The sequence below is a fragment of the Mesoplodon mirus genome (assembly GCF_964341445.2).
Source record: "Mesoplodon mirus genome assembly, chromosome: 3".
Classification (NCBI taxonomy): Eukaryota; Metazoa; Chordata; class Mammalia; order Artiodactyla; family Ziphiidae; genus Mesoplodon; species Mesoplodon mirus.
The window spans coordinates 179199555-179224116 of record NC_138978.1 but is presented as its reverse complement, the minus strand read 5'-3'; the positions used below and the strand labels follow the sequence as shown (position 1 = coordinate 179224116).

At 37.4% G+C, this 24562-nt stretch overlaps 1 protein-coding gene across 4 annotated transcripts in view; it reads left to right on the top strand.

The window, feature by feature from the left end:
• The window catches only part of DISP1 (dispatched RND transporter family member 1), a 213251-nt gene that overhangs the window by 184263 nt on the left and 4426 nt on the right, over positions 1-24562 (top strand). For all 4 annotated transcript variants that reach the window (XM_082612077.1, XM_082612075.1, XM_082612076.1 and 1 more), the window contains exons 3-7: positions 8288-8317; positions 14309-14432; positions 15247-15374; positions 15721-15818; positions 17766-17863. In XM_082612077.1, coding sequence (XP_082468203.1) covers positions 8288-8317; positions 14309-14432; positions 15247-15374; positions 15721-15818; positions 17766-17863 — 478 coding nt within the window. The remainder of the gene's footprint in view (positions 1-8287; positions 8318-14308; positions 14433-15246; positions 15375-15720; positions 15819-17765; positions 17864-24562) is intronic.

Genomic DNA, 24562 nt, shown 5'->3' with positions numbered 1-24562 from the left:
AAAAGGCAATGTGGCACAATCCAATGGGACTAAAGTATGGGACTATTGAGACTAAAATGTGCTACTTTAAGCACTTACTTATTTAAATTTGGTTACTACCACGAAGTAGAAAATATATGTCCTTCATAGCATTTTAGTTGTTCAGAAATATACAAAGCTCTTTTTTCCCGTAGCTTTGATTTTCCTGAATGCTAGGAAGAGCTATTTGGAATTTGTGAAACTTGATACTGCCCCTTTCTAAGTCATGATATTAATTCTGCAACTATGTCAACAATTGAGTTCTCTAGACGGGTAGCATGTTTTCATGTTTTAGTGGTCCCATTTCCCTCACCCTACAATCTCCCACTGTCTTCCCAAAAATTATCAAAAGAGAGAGAAAAGGTGAGGGAAACCAAAAAACAGGCCATTTGTAGCTTTTCTACATTTTTTTCTGTTTCTTGTTAACTTTTTCCCTCACATACAAATTACCTTTTAAAAAAATCTTCCTTGCCTCTGTGCATCCCCCAGCCCCCATTGTCATGATTACCCCACTCTGCACCCCGCACCTTCCCTCCTTCTGAGAACTTTACAGTGTCGTTAGTTGGTCCCTTCACCGATATATGTGCACATACCACAGTTCACTGGTCACCGGAGCTGGAGCCAAGGTTCTCAACTGCTGTTACAGTTCTCAAGTGTGAAGTGCCAGGGGCAATTAATTACTTATTATGAGTACTGAGTTATAAGTGCCTTATTTAATTTTTTGAAAGCAGAGTTGAGCTTAGCCCTACAATCATGTCAGTGTCATCCACTCGCATACAGAAATGCTCTCTTGAGTGGGAGAGAGACACTCCAGCTAGTCATCTGGGGATTGTGCACAACCCAAGCTTATTTATGCTACAGCCTGTGGGAGTGTGTCATGGGGCATGCAAATGTCATCTGCCTTGGGGCCTTTTCTCAGCAGAAAAAAAGGCTACAACCCTAACCAAAGAACAAGCAGATGTTCCCAACTAAGATTATTATTTTTTATTTGTTTATTTTTTTTGGCATGAGTTTTGACCAGACAGTATTAAAAGGTGAATGAATCTTCGAAAAACATGGTTTCTCTCTTGTTTGTTTTTACCAGTTGTTATTTAGCAGCACAAGACTGAGGTTAGGGGGAAAAAATCATTCTGCAGATTTTATTAGATAGCTATTAAAAGTAGCAAATCGGAAAGAGGGTACAGATGGAGGAAGACTATTTTTGATCATGAAAGTATGTGGTGGATTCCCTTGCTTGCCTCCTTAAACAGGTATGTTCTGGTAAGAGATTGTAGGGCAGAATTCAAGATGGCAACACCATAAACCATAAATCAAACAGGTTTCATGTTTTACCTGCAGTTGTGGTTTTGGTGTTTCAAACATCTGTTTGTCATGTCCATTAGTATAAAAACTTCAAAGGGAACTTATGTTTTCCCAGGAGGTATCTTTGTGGTAACCTTAGTTTTTCTTTTTCAACTGATGTCAACAATCTCTACTTATTGTCTCAAATTTAACATAAAATGAGGTCTTTACTCAAGCAGAAAGAATGTGATGAATATGTACTTGTTTCTGTCTCTTGGGAGCAAACTAGTCATAGATCCATGAATTTCTCAGTTAAAAAAAAATAGTTAATGGGGGTGAGTAGGAGGAAAAAGAATATTTACATTCGTTACAACCCAAAATATATATAATAAAATATTTTTTTGCAACTGCTTGGTATGATTTAGCCCAGAGCTATGGCTCTGGGGATCACCTTGGGTCTAAAGACAGCAAAATCTGTTAACTTCTTGTGGAAATTCAAGAGGTAGTTTTGAGGATGTGTAACTTGAAAACTGGGAGTGAAAAATTAAGGCTTCGTGTACAAGTTAAGTGATTTGCTTCTTTGGTCAGTGTCTTACACTCCCTCTCTGTAAAAAATAAATTTTCTTGCAAAGCTCATTAATAGCTTCATCGTTGGTGTTCAGATAGCATGTTCTTTAAAAAGCAGTGTGTGGTTGTGGTGATGAACACACAACTCTGTGGAAGTACTAAAACCCATTAACTTGTACAGTTTAAATGAATTAATTATATGGTATGTGAATTATATCTCAATAAAACGTATATTTATTTATTTATTTATTTATTTATTTATTTTATTTTTTTTATTAGTTTCTGCTTTATAACAAAGTGAATCAGTCATACATATACATCTGTTCCCACATCCCTTCCCTCATGCATCTCCCTCCCTCCCACCCTCCCCATCCCACCCCTCCAGGCGGTCACAAAGCACCGAGCTGATCTCCCTGTGCTCTGCAGCTGCTTCCCACTATCTATCTACCTTACGTTTGGTAGTGTATATATGTCCATGCCTCTCTTTCGCTTTGTCACAGCTTACCCTTCCCCCTCCCCATATCCTCAAGTCCATTCTCAAGTAGGTCTGTGTCTTTATTCCCGTTTTACCCCTAGGTTCTTCATGACATTTTTTTTTTTAATTCCGTATATATGTGTTAGCATACGGTATTTGTCTTTCTCTTTCTGACTTACTTCACTCTGTATGACAGACTCTAGGTCCATCCACCTCATTACAAATAGCTCAGTTTCGTTTCTTTTTATGGCTGAGTAATATTCCATTGTATATATGTGCCACATCTTCTTTATCCATTCATCCGATGATGGACACTTAGGTTGTTTCCAGCTCCGGGCTACTGTGAATAGAGCTGCAATTAACATTTTGGTACATGTCTCTTTTTGAATTATGGTTTTCTCAGGGTATATGCCCAGTAGTGGGATTGCTGGGTCATATGGTAGTTCTATTTGTAGTTTTTTAAGGAACCTCCATACCGTTCTCCATAGTGGCTGTACCAATTCACATTCCCACCAGCAGTGCAAGAGTGTTCCCTTTTCTCCACACCCTCTCCAGCATTTATTGTTTCTAGATTTCTTGATGATGGCCCTTCTGACTGGTGTGAGATGATATCTCATTGTAGTTTTGATTTGCATTTCTCTAATGATTAATGATGTTGAGCATTCTTTCATGTGTTTGTTGGCAGTCTGTATATCTTCTTTGGAGAAATGCCTATTTAAGTCTTCTGCCCATTTTTGGATTGGGTTGTTTGTTTTTTTGCTATTGAGCTGCATGAGCTGTTTATAAATTTTGGAGATTAATCCTTTGTCAGTTGCTTCATTTGCAAATATTTTCTCCCATTCTGAGGGTTGTCTTTTGGTCTTGTTTATGGTTTCCTTTGCTGTGCAAAAGCTTTGAAGTTTCATTAGGTCCCATTTGTTTATCTTTGTTTTTATTTCCATTTCTCTAGGAGGTGGGTCCAAAAGGATCTTGCTGTGATTTATGTCATAGAGTGTTCTACCTATGTTTTCCTCTAAGAGTTTGATAGTTTCTGGCCTTACATTTAAGTCTTTAATCCATTTTGAGCTTATTTTTGTGTATGGTGTTAGGGAATGATCTAATCTCAAACTTTTACATGTCCCTGTCCAGTTTTCCCAGCACCACTTATTGAAGAGGCTGTCCTTTCTCCACTGTACATTCCTGCCTCCTTTATCAAAGATAAGTTGGCCATATGTGCGTGGGTTTATCTCTGGGCTTTCTATCCTGATCCACTGATCTATCTTTCTGTTTTTATGCCAGTACCACACTGTCTTAATTACTATAGCTTTGTAGTATAGTCTGAAGTCAGGGAGCCTGATTCCTCCAGCTCCGTTTTTCGTTCTCAAGATTGCTTTGGCTATTCGGGGTCTTTTGTTTTTCCAAACAAATTTTGAAATTTTTTGTTCTAGTTCTGTGAAAAATGCCAGTGGTAGTTTGATAGGGATTGCATTGAATCTGTAGATTGCTTTGGGTAGTAGAGTCATTTTCACAATATTGATTCTTCCAATCCAGGAGCATGGTATATCTCTCCATCTATTTGTATCATCTTTAATTTCTTTCATCAGTGTCTTATAATTTTCTGCATACAGGTCTTTTGTCTCCTTAGGTAGGTTTATTCCTAGATATTTTATTCTTTTTGTTGCAATGGTAAATGGGAGTGTTTTCTTGATTTCATTTTCAGATTTTTCATCTTAGTGTACAGGAATGCCAGAGATTTCTGTGCATTAATTTTGTATCCTGCTACTTTACCAAATTCATTGATTAGCTCTAGTAGTTTTTCGGTAGCATCTTTAGGATTCTCTATGTATAGTATCATGTCATCTGCAAACAGTGACAGCTTTACTTCTTCTTTTCCGATTTGGATTCCTTTTATTTCCTTTTCTTCTCTGATTGCTGTGGCTAAAACTTCCAAAACTATGTTGAATAAAAGTGGTGAGAGTGGGCAGCCTTGTCTTGTTCCTGATCTTAGTGGAAATGGTTTCAGTTTTTCACTTGTCTTGTTCCTGATCTTAGTGGAAATGGTTTCAGTTTTTCACCATTGAGGACAATGTTGGCTGTGGGTTTGTCATATATGGCCTTTATTATGTTGAGGAAAGTTCCCTCTATGCCTACTTTCTGCAGGGTTTTTATCATAAATGGGTGTTGAATTTTGTCAAAAGCTTTCTCTGCATCTATTGAGATGATCATATGGTTTTTCTCCTTCAACTTGTTAATATGGTGTATCACATTGATTGATTTGCGTATATTGAAGAATCCTTGCATTCCTGGAATAAACCCCACTTGATCATGGTGTATGATCCTTTTAATGTGCTGTTGGATTCTATTTGCTAGTATTTTGTTGAGGATTTTTGCATCTATGTTCATCAGTGATATTGGCCTGTAGTTTTCTTTCTTTGTGACATCCTTGCCTGGTTTTGGTATCAAGGTGATGGTGGCCTCGTAGAATGAGTTTGGGAGTGTTCCTTCCTCTGATATTGTTTGGAAGAGTTTGAGAAGGATGGGTGTTAGCTCTTCTCTAAATGTTTGATAGAATTCGCCTGTGAAGCCATCTGGTCCTGGGCTTTTGTTTGATGGAAGATTTTTAATCACAGTTTCCATTTCAGTGCTTGTGATTGGTCTATTCATATTTTCTATTTCTTCCTGATTCAGTCTTGGCAGGTTGTGCATTTCTAAGAATTTGTCCATTTCTTCCAGGTTGTCCATTTTATTGGCATAGAGTTGCTTGTAGTAATCTCTCATGATCTTTTGTATTTCTGCAGTGTCAGTTGTTATTTCTCCTTTTTCATTTCTAATTCTATTGATTTGAGTCTTCTCCCTTCTTTTCTTGATGAGTCTGGCTAATGGTTTGTCAATTTTCTTTATCTTCTCAAAGAACCAGCTTTTAGTTTGGTTGATCTTTGCTATCGTTTCCTTCATTTCTTTTTCATTTATTTCTGATCTGATCTTTATGATTTCTTTCCTTCTGCTAACTTTGGGGTTTTTTTGTTTTTCTATCTCTAATTGCTTTAGGTGCAGGGTCAGGTTGTTTACTCGAAATGTTTCCTGTTTCTTAAGGTGGGATTGTATTGCTATAAACTTCCCCCTTAGAACTGCTTTTGCTGCGTCCCATAGGTTTTGGGTCATCGTGTCTCCATTGTCATTTGTAAAACGTATATTTAAAGAATCAATATATAATTATATTTGAGAAGATAGTGGGGTTTTTCCCTTGGTAAATTTACCCCGCAAAATGAGTGTTCTTCATGAGTTCTTCAGTAGCAGACATTTTAATTGAAATCCCCATTTGTGTAGAGCAAGTTTTCAAGTGCTTCACCAGCTCCTGGAGTTGTAGGTGTGGTCTTTCCCTCTGCACTCAGATGGCCTGGCTCGACCACATCCACAAAATTGATATTGAATTAGGCATGAGAGAAACAACTGTAAAAGATTTTGGGGGAAGTCACCAAAACTTAGATTATATATTGTAATTAGTGAACTCAGGCTATTCACAAGTATCTGAAGTCTTCCAAAACTGGAAATCATAGACAATGCAGTATGATAAGTAAGAAAAGATTGGCAGCTGAGTATACATTTAAATTTAAGTTACAATTAGATATTTAAGGAATGTATATGGCACTTTTTTTTAGAATTTTTTACTTTAACCTTCCTGATTAGCCATAAATTAATGATTCCTGCAGCACTGAGGAATAAGAAGGCCTCTATTATAGGATTCAGAGGCACAAATGAAAACTTAGAAAATGTAGTAAAGTGGTAAAGGAGCTTAGGATTGGCAGATAGGAATGGGCTGAAGTTACAAAGTGCGTGTGTGTGTGTGTGTTTAACAGAAAGAGAGATAAACAAATAGAAAATAAAACTAAATTTTCCTTTGTTGATATTTATGTCCTCCTTTTCTTGCTATCCATTGACTGCTGACTTTAAAGCTGTTGAACCTAAGAAAAGTAATAAAAGATGCTCATTCATTAATCCAGCAAACTCTGATCTGACATCCACAAAGGACCATACATTCTACTAGGTTATGGAGATGTGAACACAAATAAGATGTGGTCACTGAGTATGATTTACTGTCAGTTTTTAGCTTTTAAAAGTGAATTCTCTTTTCTGTACATATATAAGAAGAATGCACTTCGGGGGGATTTCTTTAGTAATGCTGCGAATATTCAGTCTCATACTTGCTCATAAAGCAACAAGTTCTCTTATGCTCTTCTTACTGGAAACTCTGACTTTAAATTCCACATCTCCCAAAAGAAATAATACTTCCTTTCCTGTATGACAGATGAATACTTTATGATTATCCCTATGTCGTTTTCCCCCCTGGTATTACAGACCGACACACACAGGACTAAGAACAGCAAATTAGGAATCAAGACACATGAGTTCTCTCTACAGCTCTGCTCCTGTGACTCTGAATGACCAAAGGCAAACTGAGGCCCATCTCTACAAATAGGACTGGGATGAAATTGGACTGTGTCTCTTCTCTAACTTTGTTCCCAGTGCTTACAACCTCTGGAGTTGTTCCATCTCCTTGAGTTTAGTATTTTTAAGGGGCTTAGACTCATTAACGAGGACATGTACATAAAGCATGAAATTTAGAACATATGCATCTTTCATGTAAACAGATTAATGCAAAGTGCGTTCTAGAATGTAAGTTCCATGAAGTTTGGGACCCTGTTGGTCTCATTCATGGCTATAACAGGAGTTAAAAAAATATTTTTTTAAGAATGAATACATGTATATTAGTGAGACATGTAATGGAGAGGGAAAATATGAAAGGAAACTTGAGATCTCAAAGAAATTATAAAATAGGGCTCTAACTACTGGAAGAGTAATAGCTTGAAGTAGAAAGACTAGAAGATAGATTTTTTCATTTTGTTTTATTTCCTCAAAGTATGGGACAGCCTGGTGGAAGATTTCAGGTTAGGAGAGAGTACACAGGTAGGAAATTTATTCATTTATTCAGCAAATATTTAAGTATACTCTCAGTATTAGTGTAATGGTGATCAAACTTTTTGATCTCACGACCCCTTTACACTTTCAAAAATTATTAAGGATCCAAAGGTATTTTGTTTATTTGGGTTGTATCTGATATGTGCCTTATTGGAATTGAAACAAGTTTAAAAATTTTAATTTAACTTATATGAAATAATGACAGTAAGCCCTTTACATGTTAACGTAAATAATATTTTTCATGAAAAACAATATCATTTCCAAAACAAAAAAAAAGTTTAGTGAGATGATTAGTGTCATTTCACATTTTTGCAATTCTCTTTGATGTGTGGCTTCAGAGAAGACAGCAGGATTCTCATACCTGCTTCTGCAATATACTGCAGTCTGCTGTTTGGTTGAAATACACAAAATTATGGAGAAAACCCAGCTTTAAACAGGTATGGGGGTTGGAAAAGGGAGACCCTCACAAACTCTGTGAAGGATCTCAGGAACTCCCAGGGATCTTCATCCCACACTGTGAGAACCACTGTATTCCAGAATGGTGAAACATGAGTAGTGACTTGTAGCTGAAGAAGGAATACAGTATTTCTAGTTGAAGAAGGTATTGATGTCCTATTTAAAAAAAAAAAAAAAAGATGTTGGGGGATCCTTGATAAGTAAGAAGCAGCCTGGATTGGAGACTTGTATGTGGCTTCTTGTTGTGAGAGAGATGAGGGAGTCTGTAGCTGTAGGTTTGGGGAATGTTACATGGTATGACTATGATTCCCTTAAGAGGGTGTGATAAGAGTCTGGGAAGATGCCACCTACTGGTGTACAAGATGGTCAACATTCATTGTTAAATCCAAAATCTCTCAAATAGAATCCTTTTTAAGCCTTCCAGGATTTTTTTGTAAAGAGAGATAACAAGTAAAATGTTAAATACATATATAAAGCATGTGTTTATATTACAATGCCTTGTTTCTGATTGTTTTTCCTTTGCTTTTTTTCCAGCCCTTCCAGACCTTTCAAGTTACCAAAAAGGTAAAGTAGTCTGGATTATCTTATTAAGTATATGCTTTTCCCCTTTTAGTATTTTCTTTACATTTTGCTGCTGTTTTCGCCTTCCTCGTTCATATTTTTGTGAAGAAAAACTAAATTTCTTCTGAGTTGGCTGCTTGAGGAATCCTATACCTCCAAAAGTTGTTTTAATCCCAAGGTAGACATTTAGCCTTTAAATGCTATTTGGGTTTAATCATTTATATTTGCATAATTATTTTGAATTCTTTCCTGTAATGGATTGGCTTCTCAGTGTCCTACTTATTAAGAGAAAAACTGTTCAGCCAACTACCATGACTTAAATTCATGGCAATTTATTTCAGCTGGGTTGTCTGTGTTTCTAAAAATTTTGCTATCATGTTGAGATAGAGGTATTCTTTTATGTGGAAAATGTTAATTTTAGTTTTATAGTAGAAAAGCAAAATTTTAAATGGATAAGAGGTTCTGAAAAATGCATTGTCTCATCAGCTGTCCTTGTACATTGTGTACATTGTGGTTCCAGATATAATATTATTTAAGAAATTCTTAGTGATCTTTGAAATTCATTTGCTAAGGAAGCTCAGATGCTAATAACTCTGAAGCCTATCTCAGGAGAGTCATCCTTTCTTTGGAGTAAAATTACTAGATAAATTTTAATTAGTAAACTCCTTTCACATTTAAAAAATATTTTAAAAATTGTAATAAAATAGACATAGCATAAAATTTACCATTTTAGCCATTTTAAAGTATACAATTCTGTGGCATTAAGTACATTCACATTATTATACAGCCATCATCACACCGTTCACCTCCGGAACTTTTTTCAACTTTTCAAATTGAACCGCTATACCCATTAAATAGTACCTCCTCATTTCTTTCTCCCCCCAGCTTCTGGCAACCACTATTCTACCCTGTCTCTATGAATTTCATTACTCTAATACCTCATATGAGTGGAAGAGTACAGTATTTGTCCTTTTGTGACTGGCTGGTTTCACTTAGCATAATGTCCTCAAGCTTCATCCATGTTGTAGCATGTGTCAGAATTTCCTTCCTATGTAAGACTGAATGATATTCCATTGTATCCATATACTACATTTTATTTACCCAATTTTGCAAAAAAATTATGGAAAAAAAGATGAAGGAAAGAGGTTTTACAAGTAACTATGGCATATGAAGAAAATGAATTTCCATTTTTCTAGAAATAATAGGGTCTTGTTAAGTGACCAGAAGTTTTATATTTTGAAAGGTTCGTATATATTTGTCTCTGCTAATAGATTGGTATTTTTAAAAACCTGAATTTATTCTTTTCAGTATATATACATATAAATACAACTTCTTCCTAAAATTAGCCTTTTCTGATTCCCCTTTCCTACCCCAGCTGGAAGTACTGGCTTCCTTCATTGAATTCACAAAACATTTTATCTGTATCCTTCTGTTGACCTGGTTTTGTAGGTATTAGTGCACCTGTCTGATTTTCTGAATTAGGCTCTAAGTTCCTTGAGGATAATATCCATGTCTGCTATTATTTTATTCCCAGAATGCCTGCCTTCTTACTATGTAATGTTAATTGTTGAATGAGTTTATTACTTCACAAGAAAGAAAGAGTTCTGTACTGTTTTCCTCTGTGAAATTCCATGAGCTTCAATCATTCCTCCCACTAAATTGATAGTTGATGCCACTAGAAATGTTATGATTAATAACATTTAGAAATGGGTACCCTTAAAGGCCAAGAGGAATAAGGGAGAGATATTAAAGGAAACAGAAAGAAAGAAACCGAGGAAGAAGAGATTTTTTTAGGAAGCAAGCAGTAGCTAAAGTGTTAAATATTGCTCAGGTCAAAGAAGATGAAAACCAAGAGAGTTAGTTGACTTTGGCAGTTTCAGAAGAGTCATGAGAGCAAAAGCCAAGCTATCAGGGGTTAAAGATTGGGTGGTTGGTCAGGAAAAGGAGGCCTCAAGTCCAAGGTACTCGTACTCTCTAAAGCCTGGCTCTCTGCTCAGAAAGGAAGGGGTGAAAGAGAAGAGTGTTTCCAGAAAGGCAGCAAAGGGCAAAAGAAAAAAGTCTTTGTAAGCTGAGAGGAAAATTTACTGTGGAGGGCCTTATTGTAATACAAATGGCCCATTTAAAACAGGCCCCCATATAATGTCACTACAGCATAAGTTAGCCCTGTAAGACACTTCATTTGTTTTAACAGTTATTTCTGATCTTTTCCCAGAATAAACCCAATAATAAGGTGGCTGAGAATCTATGAGGACATTTGAGGGACTTCCCATTGGATCCTCATGAAAATCCATCATGGCAGGAACAGCCTGGACCAGGGTGCCAGGCAGCCTGCCCACTTACTCAGATCCACAGTTTACCCACAAACGCAATCCATTCATTCTGTTCTTCTGAGTCCTTCATACCTGTACTATTTGAGACTTAACCTACTGAGAAGTGCCATGGATACACTTTTATATAGAGCAGTGCCATGGATAGCAACTGTGGGCCTAACCTAAGCAGCTGATACAGCAGTAGGGCCTTGAGGAAAACTGTTACCTGGTCAGTCACTGGAAAATGACTGCCTGCTGTCACCCAGGAGTTACAGAAGTGGATTGCGTTTACAGTTATGTTGTGTGGTCTAAAGATTTACAAAATTAACATCAGGCAGATGAAAGACAAGTATGGTACGCAGAGGAACATACTATAGTAAAAAGAGTGGTCCTTTGGAAAATTCTTCCAATGCACCGAAAATAATGTGCAGGTTCTTTATTCAAATTTAAACTTAGTTAGAATATGTACCTGGAACCCAGACTCACCATGAAGGGAATTAGCCAAAAAATATAGCAATAAATTTATAGGTCATTTTTAATTTCCTTTACTTCTCCAGTTTTCCTGCTTTATTAGATTTTTTCCTTAATATTACAACCATTGTCTGGGTTTCATATTATACATGAAACTTTTGTTTCCCACGTGGTGCCCATAGTTACACAACATCTTAGAATAGACAGCAGGAAGCAGAAATAGCCTCAGCAGTTTTGTGCTATTTAGGAGAAACCCTTGTCTGAATGACATTTACTCAAAATAGCTGGGGCTTTCCCCCATGGTGCTTTATGTCCTCAGGATGGTGATTCCATTTCTTAAGTGCGAACAGTTGTCTCTAGGAAAGGTTAGCATGTGAAACATCTGCTTCGTGAGGAAGTGGACTTGTAATATAGTAAGGTTAAACGTGTTTGGAAGAAATGTGCTGAAATCACTAATGCCGTAAAGTTTCTATATGTAGTCAATGCATGGATATGGTATAGAGCAGTGCTGTAAAATCAAAACCAAATGTTTTCAAAGGCAAGAAAAAGCAATTATTGAATGAGGTTTTTAAGGTTGCTATGCATGTGTGCAGATTTTTCAAGAACACAAACAAAAAGTCATTATATGGGTAAATTAAACCACGGTATGAAAACTAAGCAATCTGGGGCCCACTGCCCTCTATTGATAACATGTTTGTAGGTAAAAATGCATAACTTCTGGTTCATTTGAAAGAAAATTGATCCATTTAACATAAAGTATAATGAGTAATTGTGTAAGCCTGGGGCCATTTTCATTTCATAGGGCTGATATTTTAAAGGTCTAAAATGTAAAGGACTCTTTAAGTCTGAAGCAATGAACAGAAAGTCTCAAATGGGCTATTGACAAAGGACTTTATTGCTTCAAACCGGTTACTTTCATCTTAGTTTGCATTTGGTAGAAGAGGAAATAAAGTATAGAGAATATAAGCTTTGGGTGTGTTCTAGAAATACGAACGCTTCTGACCACTTGGTGTTTACATTTGAACAACTACAATCAGCGTATTGTGATTTATTTGTTTTCATTACATTCAGAATTGTTCTTAAAAAGTTATTCCATCTTATCTAGCATAATTTTTCCTTAATGAGTTTTTAAACGCAGAATTTACAGTCTAGTGAATAATGTTCAGACTTGAAGTCCTTTGGGTCTAGGTGATTTTGCATAGAGAAATTAACTATTAATGTGGCTTAGGAATTTAATTTTCAAATGACAGTTTGGGGAAGCATCTGTTTGTGGCAAGTTGACTTATTCCTGATGTCTTCTGTTTCTCTTGTGTTTGAAGCAAGAGGTGATATCATAGTGGTTAAGAGGCCAGACCCTAGAACCAGACTACCTAGGTTCCTAGCTTTGTGACCTTTTTTTTTTTTGAGATATTATTGACATGTAATATTATATTAGTTTCAGGTGTATAACATAATAATTTGATATTCGTATGTACTGCAAAATAATCACCACAATAAGTTTTGTTAACATTCATCACCACACATAGTTACAAAATTTTTTTCTTTCTTGTAATGAGAACTTTCAAGATCTACTCTCTAAGCAACTTTCAAGTATGTAATACGGTATTATTAACTATAGTCACCATGCTGTACATTATACCCCCAGGACGTGCTTGTTTTATGAGCTGGGCCAGTTTGTGACTTTGAACAAGTTATTTAACCTGCCTGTGCCTCAGTTTCATCTCATAAAGTTGTTGTGAGAATTATATGAGATGATCATCTATGTAAAGCATGAGAGCAACTAGAACTCCTAGTGGGTGCAGGCTATTATTCTTTATTTTCCTAAGGTTGCTTTTAAAAGAACAATAATAAAAAATGCCTGTGCGAGTCCTCCCTTAAAACATAATTATGTTATATTTTAACTTCCTTATTAAAATTTATTTGAATATCTCCGCAAAGCCAGATCTATGAATTTGAGAGATCAGAATATAAAAATCAGCCATCTATTCTTAGAGACATATAATAGTTTTTTTCAGAATAATGGTTAGAGCCACTAGCTTTCTTTAAACTGCTAGCATGATTTTGAAGAAAAACTCAAAGTATATGAGCAAGAAGCCTATTTCAAATGAGCCAGAAATAACCATCAGAGCAGCCCAGTGAGCTAAATAACGCTGTTGAAAATCTGAGAATAATTGTCCACAAGTTAAATGTTTCATTTTTTCTCTAATAAAAATTCAAGAAATCTGAAGTTGGCAGAATACATTTTGAATTTTAGAAAAGTTCAGTCTAGTCAACTTCTCTGGAGCACTCAGTTCTTATTGAGGTCTGGAAGCGTCAGGTTAGGAAGGCATGGTCCAGGATCTTATGGAAGGGCCCAGAAACAGATATTTCAGTGGAAGGTGGTGAATGAGGGTGTGGGAAGGGTGTTGGAAGAAATGGCTTAATAGTGGGATGTGGTAACAGAGAGGAGTTTCTGAGGCGTAGTAAGAAACTAAAGCCAGGCTGTGGTGATAGAGAGTGAAGGGAGGATAGGTACATACATGGGTGTTTGTTCATCTGATCAATAGATAGTTACCAAGCACCTTTTAAAAGGCACTGTTCTAAGCACTGATACTACACTAAATCAACCAGTCAATCAATCAATAGTCTCTGCCCTCCTGGAGCTCACAATCTAGTGGATAAGTTCATTATAGTTTTAGCTAAATGGAAGGTTAATAGGTTTATGGGGAGATTTCAGTTTGGTTTGGTTATTCTTATGACTGACACTACCTGAACCTGTTTATGGGCTGAGCTCTTTTTCAAGAACTGATGGAGTAAAAGTAGGGAGAAAGGAATAACTGGAGAAACAAAAGTTCTGAAAGAGACTGCAAGGAGGATGGAGCCTCTGTTAAAATATATTTCTTTCCACTTAGAAAGTGTAGATTTAAGAGCTTCTTTTTCCCAGGCACAGATGTAGCAGTGAAATGTTATTTGTCAGGAATGGACATTATTCTTACTCTCAATAGCCTGTGGCATCTGACCACTGCTACTTTATCACAAAAAATGAGAGGACAGTGATCTTCCAATTTTCTACTACAATTATGTATAAATGCTTATAATCTCATGAGATCTTTTACTGATAATATCTGTGCTAGGTCTGAAATAGGAAGATTTAACAAATTGCTCTCTTAAGTAGCAAAAAAAACTTTACTCTTCTTCTAAAGGCTTTCTTTGTGATCTCTCTCTGCTTTTGTAGTTATGCAGCCCTGATAGCAGACTGGCCTGTGGTTGTCTTGGGCATGTGCACTGTGTTCATCGTGGTCTGTGCCTTGGTTGGAGTATTAGTGCCAGAGCTTCCTGATTTCTCCGATCCATTGCTGGTAAGGAGAATTGAGCCAGTAGAATCTGTTTATTTTCTTTAGCCCTCAATCATCTCAAAAGATTAAGTATATTAAGACATGTTGCATTATGTTATTTAGTATCCCATCTCTTTTAAAAACCTTCTCAATCTATCAGTAAGTATACAATTCTCTTTCTGAAAAGTAGAGACATGTCTGTATTCTCAGGTTCTTAAAAGGGGTCAGGTAACTTGCTCACCATCAAAAATCTGGAAATTTGCTTCTTAGTCTCCATGTTTAAACTAAAAAGCAGAAAACTGGAGAATCTGCAGACTGTAAAAACGTCTTCAAAAAGCCTTGAAGACTGACTGTCACCTTTTTTCCCAAAGACGTTAAAGGAATTTCAGTATTACTGAGAGATAGCAGGGTCTGTTTTTAAGTAAATGTCCCTCGGAAGTGGAATAGTGAGGAAAGTATGAGCAAGGATAATGATAAACTCTTTGTAAAACACTGTTGCACGCATAACACAATTTAATTTGACCATGATTTTTTATAACATAAAAATAAATGCCAGGTATGAATTTGGAAGAGAAGCTTCAGATAAGTATTTTCTTTCCTCTTTCCTGAGACATGTAACATACCAAAGAATCAAACTGTTTGTCACAGTAAATAGGTGATCATTATTATGTCAAGTCATCTTGTCTTAATGCAGTTCGCCTCTGGAGTAGCTGTGAGGAATGTGTATATTTTCTGTTGAAAGCTATACATCACCTTGACATTGCCTTCCCAAGCTGTTATAACTATACTTAGCCTGAAATGAAGTACACTAATGGGAATTTGTAATATTTTGCCTTAGGGTTTTGAACCAAGAGGGACTGCAATAGGCCAGAGACTGGTCACATGGAATAACATGGTGAAAAATACAGGATACAAAGCAACATTAGCAAATTATCCCTTTAAATATGCAGATGAACAAGCCAAAAGGTAATCGTTTATTAACTTTTAGACAAACCACTGCTAACGAATTCCAGTTTTAAACATCGCCTGAGCAAAAAGATTACATCTAAAATATGTGGCTCAAAATCTTTGCCACTGAATTTGTTGAAATTGTCATTGTCTTTTAAGATTTTGTTGTATATTAGTGAGGGTTTGGGGTTTTTCTTCCTTTTTCAGAAGTGAGAAAATTAATGTTGGTTGCTTATGTTCATCCTTCCGACTTAATATCAAGCGCTTCCTAGGTCATGACTTTGAGGTTATATTGTTACCAGTAGGCTTCTCAGCCTTGAAATAGTGAGGACTTGATTGAAGATCAAACTGTGTTCCATTTCAGCCATCGGGATGATAGATGGTCAGATGATCATTATGAAAGAGAGAAAAGAGAAGTTGACTGGAACTTCCACAAGGACAGCTTTTTCTGTGACGTTCCAAGTGAGTGGCATCGTAGATGACAAACCTTTCAGAGTTTCCTGGGATTGAACATGATTGATAACCTAGACTGTCAAGATTAGGTGGCTGGTCACACAGCCTCACTGTTTCTATCGTGCTTAAAGGGGTTTTAGCTTAATTAACTTGTAATTTTACTTCTCTAGCTCAGTCAACCACTAATCTGAATTTATTTACCTAAAATTAAAAATTAATGAGAGATGATTGAGTTATATTCGGTTTTAAGAAAGATATAAATCTAATAAAATTCTTGACCTTGCCCCAAATCTCAACGCATTTAAAAAATTCCTTGTACATTTTTTGGATTGAATCCTGACATAGTCTACAGTATTATCAAAAATGTATATCTAAATTGTTGATTCATTCAAAAAACCTATTCTTAATAGCCTTCTTGTGCCAGCCTTGTCATTAGACATTACAGGTAGCGAGATGAACAAAATAAAGTCCAGAGGTCCAAAGCTTGAATGCCTCAGGGACCTAGCTCATATATGAGTGAGAAAACTGAGCTGGGTTAAGAATGCAGGAAGTGATGGTGATTGAGGAGAAGGCAGCAGAATGTGGCCTTGAAAAAACTGAGGGCCCAAAGATTGTAGGAAATTCCCGGAGGCCAGGAATCCAGATTTCATTGTGGAATCACCAGATCTCTAAATGTTGGCAGCAAATTCACTAAATAAAATTCACTGTAGCCTAGAGTCAGCCTGATCTCTGTGCAGCTGCCAGGAAGGAGGAGTTCATGGCCTCAAGGAAACATGTGTCAGTTTGAAAGTCATTGATTAGCCCTCATGGTTACGGATGAGGAATTGCAATAACTCCAGTTTCTGATTAAGTGAATATTAACATTGAAGCTCTTCTGGTTTCAGCTTTTTGTTGTTGTTGTTGTTGAAAATCCTTCTAAAATATGTTTTTTCCCTATCTTCTTTTATTTGTCTTGAAGACAAGAGTTTACTAAAAGAAAACTTTGTGACCATGAAGTTTTTCATGTAATAAAGCTTTATTCATAAATTTGCAAATTGATTTTCTTTGTCAGCACCATTAGGCATTTTAGATCATATAAAACGAATCTACTCTGTTTCAGTTGGTTCATATTAATTTTTTTAATGGCTGAGGAAGCAGAAACAATACTTACTGAGCACCCATTTTTCAGTACCTCATTTAATTCTCACACCTATTTGGGAAAGTGTTGCTGTCTTTATTTTACAGATGAGGAACCAAACCGAGGCTCAGAAAAGTTGTTAGTTGCCTAAGATCATCCAGCTAGTAGATGACAGAACCTGGTTACACCCAGTTCTAACTCTGAAGACCATGCTCTTTCCAGGATATCACACAACCTCCCTTATTCAGAAATATATTTTGTATTAGTATAATTTTCAAAATGTTTTTTCTAGAACTCTGAACACTCAACCAGAATGAGGAGTATGTCTGTGATCCTGGCCAGCGTTCTGTGTTTAGTTGACTGTTTTTAGTGCTTTTAAGCTGATCACTTGCCGTCTTTGCTCTCTAGTTAGCTGCCAAAGAGAACATCCTTATAATCCATTCTTGATATTCCCTGGTGCATCATTCTTTGATTTTATATACCATTGGGGTAATGGGTTGTGAAATTAAGAGGGAGGCATTCAGTTGATTTTCTGCTGAAAGTTCTTATGGATTGCTCTTCCTAATTACAGTCTGATCAGAACTAGATATGTTACATAACTACTATGATTTTTAAGATATAGTGAGTAGACAAAGGCTTTGAGCTAAAGCAATATTATAGTGTTACTCTTTAAAATTTTTTTACATTTTTCTCCTGGAGTTTAATGAAAGACAGGATTCCCTACTGCTAATGAATTGCCCAGGAGGTTTCCCAGTTTGAATTATTTCTGAACGCTGAGTCTTCTGAAATAAATGAATAATTTATAAACCTTTTTCTTTTTTTTTTTCTCCTATCACCAGGTGACCGATATTCCAGAGTAGTATTTACTTCAGCTGGAGGGGAGACATTGTGGAATTTACCTGCAATTAAATCAATGTGCAATGTAGATAATTCAAGGGTATGTAAAGTAAAACTGAAATATGTCTAGCACAAATAAGGTTATACTTTTGAAACTCCTTTTACTGCTGACCCTGGTGCCTGATCAGATGAAAGCACTCAAGTGGCTTACCTACTGAGGAGTAAACACCAGCAGAGTGGCTTCGCATTCTTTCGGATCCCAGGATCAAAGTGTCTCTGCTTCCCCACCTTTAAAACAAACCATCTTCCTTAATAAAGAACTCTTTTTCTTTCTCACTCATGTTCTTTGTCCATGATAGTCTTTTGTATTATTTCACAGCTTATTTCCTTTCAGGATAATAGTTAAGCCTTTTTTTTTTCTTCTTTTGTTGTATTTTCTCTTCCTAATCTAGTTTCATTGTTCACTCCATTTTCCCCCTGAGGCGATTATCAGCATCTTAATTATGAGATGAAATGCTCACCTTTCTGGCAATCAGTGGGTCATTTGGGCCGATGACCTCAAAGGAAAATTTAGGGCACAGGCTAGGAAAGGGGACATCAAAGGGCATAAATACAGTATCTATGGAAATGGCCAAAGTAATCCAATCCAGATTGCTCTGAACTCTAAACACCTTGCTGCATTACAAGACAGAAAGATGCATGAAGACAGCACCAGAAAGTGTTAAGTCACCTACTGAGCTTGGAAGAGCAGTCAATTTCATGTGTTCAGAGGTAGTTTCTCCAAGTAGAAACTGCTGTCTGATGTCACTAATGGCCTTGCCCAAGCACAGTAACCAGGTAGAAAAGGAACTCGTGTTCTTAGCATAATTCGAAAACGTAAAATCACTGGTCAGTTGAAAATCTAATCACATGCCCTGCTAAGAGCTAGACTGACAATCCAGTGCAATGACCTGTTCTGTCAACAGGATTTCTTAATGGAACAGGAGGTAGAAAGGACTCTTTGAGATAACCCACAGACCAGCATCTCATTGTGCTGATATAAGTACCTTCTGAGCACTGAGTGGCTTACCCAGGTCACGTAGTTGTTTGGTCCCAGATCTCCTGACTTTATTCTTCAGTCTGAAAGTCTCTTTATATATTTTGAAAATAACTTTTGCATTGATGAGGATATCAGGATTTTCTGTGAGTGACATCTTGTCTCTGTGCAGCTCCAAATAGACCAAAGTCACAAACTATCTATAAACAACCCAAAGTTTCTTCATCAGTGGTCAATTTTTATTTGTCATATTTTCTTCTGTTCTGCAGCTATCAGTAGGTTATTTAGAAGCTATGAACACACTTGTTGTGGGTTACAACCCTTCTCATATAGAAGGTTAACTCTAAAGTAGCATATATGTACAGCACTTGCTATGTGCAAGGCTTTATGCTGGGTACTTTACTTCTCTCACAATGGACCTGTGACCTTGGAATAACACCATTTTTTTTTTATTGGAGTAAAATTGATTTACAATGTTGTGTTAGTTTCTGCTGTACAATGAAGTGAATCAGCTATATGTGTACATGTATCCCCTCCCTCTTGGACCTCCCTCCCCCTCTCCCCCACCATCTAGGTCATCACAGAGCACCAAGCTGAGCTCCCGGTGCTACACAGTAGGTTCCCACTAGTTATCTATTTTACACATGGTAGTGTATTTATGTCAAACCTAATCTCCCAGTTCATCCCACCCTCCCCTTCCCCTTCTGTGTCCACACGTCCATTCTCTACGTCTACATCTCTATTTCTGCCCTACAAAAGGTTCATCTGTACCATTTTTCTAGATTCCACATATATGCGTTAATATACATTTTAACAGATGAGCAGTTCAGTTTAGAGAAGTTAAGCGAGTCTGGTTACTTCATAATCACACCTTGGATGAGAACAGTTCATTAACTTCTATGCCTCTTAGATCTCGCTAGTCTACCCTTGCAGTTAACCTTGAGACCTTCCCTCCCTGGAAGACACTAGAGTGATTGAATTCACTCAGCTGATTAAAGCTGATGTTTATTGCGTGTTGTTAATATTTGTCAGGAAGTGTTCCAAACACTTTATTGAATTATTTCATTTAATCCTCATGACAGTGTTAGGAATGAAGCACTATTATTTCGCCTATTTTATAGATGAGAAAAGTTCACACAGGTGGCAAGTGGCAGATGCAGGATTTCAACCCAGCCAAGTCTAATTCCAGAGTCTGTGCCTTTACCCACCATTCTTTCTGCTTCCATAATGCAGATTACCACTCCCCCTATTTGTGTTTTGCCTTGTTTGACTTGTATATACCATTTCCCACTCAACTGGACCTCAAAGAATCATCATGGCCTAGAATAGGTGTACTTTTTAAAAAGATCCAGCAATTTATTCTATGAATACATCTTAGACTCTTATGGACTCAAAAGCCAGTAAGCAGTACTGTGCCATTATAGCTTTCATAAGTGAAAACAGTATATTATTTTATATATATTTCAGATGATAAAAATCAGCATCAATAGGTAGCTTACAAAAAGGTATACAGAAAGGATAAGATAAAGAAATTGAATGAATTACATGAAGGGACAATAATGGGAGGAAAATAATAAAGCTAAGGATGAGATTGAACACAGAATAATGCATACCCCACAATTCTGTATATTTGAGCGGTGGTGAGCTTCAAACTTGTCTCTAACCTCCCTGGCAGCCAGAGCAAAAAGGAATTCATGATCAGAGACAAAAGTCACTTAAGTAGAGTAACAAATGTGTTTTTCAGAAGAAGCCCATCTTTTCCTCACACTAAGACAGGAAAGGATTGTTCCCATAGGCTTCACAGAAGAAGTGTGATGTTGTGAACAAAGTTCTTAGCAGGTTTACGAGAGGTACAGTATTGATTCTTAGTTGGTTTGTAAACCATATCTCTAGGTTGGTAGCAGGAAAACATTATAGCAGAAGCATTTCTACAGGGATAAAGCAATGAAAGCTAAATATGGAGTTTCTAATGGTTTGGCTTGATGCATCTGCAAAATTTAGACTATCGAAAAGAATAGATATCTGCTTGTCTGAGGTTTTTTTCCTACTGGGCTCATAATAAGGATTGGATAGCTGTGAGTTCAAGTCTGTAATCCCTGGCAAGAGCATAACAATTTGTGATCCTCTTGTGAAAATTTGAGGAACAGATCCAAGACACGTACATCTGAATGAATGGTCAAGCCAATTGTAGATCCACACCAATAAATGAATAAACAGAATCAAGGTCCCCAAATACTACCTCAAGGAGCATGGTTGTAATTTTAACTTTTTAAATTAAATACTTTTTTGCCAGTTGCAAATGCCCTTGGATTCTAGTCTCAAACTCTGCTATGAACCCAGAATAACATATGTTTCTCATAGAGATAATGTATTCAGTGATATCTTAAATAATAACTATTGGTCAACAGTTCAGATTATTACTGTACTTTTTTGAGTCTCCCGGCTCAAGACCCTTTGAGGATTTTTATTTGTTACGGCGGTTTGAGCAAAATGTGTCCTGAGGCTACTTGGCAGTCTTTCCCTTTCTTCCCCCCGCCCTCAAATCCTAGCTATTGTACCTAACCACTTGGTTATTAACAACTATCAAGTAGAATGGGACACACACCAAGTGGTACAGAGCAGAAAAGCTTAACTGTTGATGGGTTGACTCCAGAAAACATCTGGTAATCAGTGTAATGTCACGAGACCAGGTCTTTCAGTGGCCCCCTGCCTGTGCTGATAATACATTGAGTTCAAATTCCAGATCCCATTTAAATTACATGCCACTTATAGTTCAGATGGGCTCTGGTTTCCAGAGTGAAGAGCTTCTGTTTCTGATGCTCGTCTACCTCCTCACAGAAATGCTTGGTTTTGTTTTTTTTTTTTTGACTCTTTCAAAAGGAGCCTCAGTTGACTCCCCTGATCTTCTTCATTACTTTTTTCTGCACTTTGACATTCCTACAGGACACACTGGCAGAGAGTCGTTAGTAACAAAGAAGTGTGTGTGTCTCTAATCTTGACTCTGCTGGAAGCCCTTTACCCTATTTCTTAGTCTTTGCATAGTGTAGATGTTGGAGCTCAGAGGAATCAGCTTGTAGAAGGGATTTGAAATCTGGTGCCTAAGACCCATTTTACTTGGGTAGCTTTTGTGGACAGCTGGAATGCCCCCCTCAGACGCTTATAGGACCCCAGAAATGTGTTTCCTGGTGCTTGTTTTAAAGAGAGCTGTGGAGCCCTTGCTTCTTCCTCTCTAGGCCCCCTTCAACTTTCAATACATGAGGAACTTGGTCACGTGGGGAAGGAGTGTCTAGCAGTTGAATGAACCTGGTATTAAGGGCTTAATTTTCTTCCCTTTATTCTTTCCTTAGCTTCTTAACATATCTCCAACTTGGCCATTGGTTTTGAAAGTTAAGGGATCATTTAAAACTCTGCTGGTTTCTTCTTTTTCTCTCCTCTTCCTTTACTCTTATTTGAATCCAACTCCACCCCTGCTACTATCTAACTAGGGAAGTGTGCAAAGACGTGTTAGCACCATGTAAGCAAAATGATCCCTAAAAATCCCGTTTGTGAATACCTAGAATGAAAAGGGCTTTCCTCATGAGAGTTGCAAGAAATTGCTCTCATTAACTCCATCCTTATTTTTATAAACTTCAAAGATTTCAAAATCATTCCTGTCAATCCCTTTCTCAAGAATATGGCAAAGGTGCAGCTGCCTTCTGCATAAAGATACACCTGCTTGCCAAGCTCTTTAAGCCCCACAATATAAAATAGGACTCTGTGTTGTGTTATCTCAGTCCCAGATGACTAAGTTGTGCCGTTATCCCATCTCACTTACAGACTTTGGCACTCTGTCCACAGGTTCACATAGACCCTTACACATAATAAGCTGTTTCTCGTGTTGAATTGTAACGGTTTGTTTTCTTGTCTGATTTCCCTGCCTCACTGTGAGCCACTTGAGGGCAGGACCACTTTGCCTTATTTGTCTTGATAGGTGCTCAATAAATATTTCTCCTTTTGGATGGATGGATGGATGGATGGATGGGGACGTACTCCCTGAAAGCCTAGACAATCCTTGAGCTCCATTCCTTTAGATTCAGGGCACTGGCATCCAACTCAGGATAAATGTCTTCTCTCTGTCCTTATTTCTTACCCTGTAAAAGAGTCCTCAAAAACTGTTTTCCAAAGGTTGTACATCAGCCATCACCTCTGAATGTGAGGACTGGCCCTCCAGAGGCTCATTAGCTTTTTTTTTTTTTTTGCGGTACGCGGGCCTCTCACTGCTGTGGCCTCTCCCGTTGCAGAGCACAGGCTCCGGACGCGCAGGCTCAGCGGCCATGGCTCACGGGCCCAGCCGCTCCGCGGCATGTGGGATCTTCCCGGACCGGGGCACGAACCCATGTCCCCGGACTCTCAACCACTGCGCCACCAGGGAAGCCCTAGCATTTATTTTTGATAGCAGCCATCAAAGTAGTATTTGGTCTGTGTTTGTCATGTCCAACTTTTTAATCTTTGGTCAGATACACACATAAAAATCCCCTGCAATTCTTTGAAAGGGTTATTCAAGGACAATTCTGTGCTTTCGTTTCCAGTTTTAGCTGGCAACCCTGTTTCCTTTATCTTTGGCTTTTGGTTATTTGAGCAAGTACAAATATGGTCCTTCTAGCTGATAGTGGGTTTCATAATGGATACAGTTCATTTTCTTTCATCTGTAAACTGTCAGGCATTGGGGTTGTGTTCCCTTTCTTTCAGTTCACCAGGCTGACCCCAGGGACTTGCCTGTTATTTCTTTGTGGGGTAAACCTGGTTATCTGAGAGATGCTATTCCAGGGTTTCCTGTTATTTATTAGGTGGTTCAGTTTCTCCTGAGTTAGCACATGTGAATATTTTAAGCTAGAAACAATTAAATATTAATTATCCTATTTTATGAAATGTCAAGTAATTATCGCTCTTTAAAAATGAGCTTAAAAATTAAACCTTTGTTAAAATCAACATTGTTTTAGTACACTTGTATAATAACCCTTTGACTCATTTTTCTTTACCCCCAATAGAGTATCTTAAAAAAAAAACACAACTTTTTATTATGGAAATTTGCAAACAGAGGCAAAAGTAGAATAGTAGAGTGAATCCCTATGTGCAGGTCACCCAACTTCAGCAATTCACAATACGTGGCCAGTCTCCTTTCATCTACACCTTGCCCCTGCAGAACAAGTCCCAGTAAAGTGTCTTCATAGCCAAGTTACAAGTAACTTGGTTCTTGGATAAGTCTAAGTTCTAAAGAGGTGAATTGTGCCAACTTCTACTTTGAGAAAATATTTCAATGCATGATTGATAAAGCCTACTTTAATAAAAGGGAAAGTGTGGTTTTAATCTTATTAGAAAAAAGAATACTCATGCCCTTCTTGAACTTTGGAGTTTCTTCCCTGGAACAACCTTTGGTAAATAGAGATGAGGGAAAATGATATGAGTGGGTCGTCTTTAGCCCTGGCACTTCCGGAGGAGTCTCTGGACAGGCTCAAGAGCAGGGGGATATTTCTTATTCTCACCCTCAGGGAAGAGGGGCCATTTGTAATATAGATTTTTAAGATGATGGGATTGTGCAGGCCTCACTCTAATCTTAGCAATGCCAGCTTTGACATTGGAACAAATGTCAATTTTCTATAACAAGAACAGCCGTAAGAAGGAAAGCCTTCTCCAGGAATAGTGTTCTAAATGAAATACTATCCACGTTAAATCCAGAATTGTTAATACTTACTAATATGCAGCAGACCCCTGTTTACCAAAACA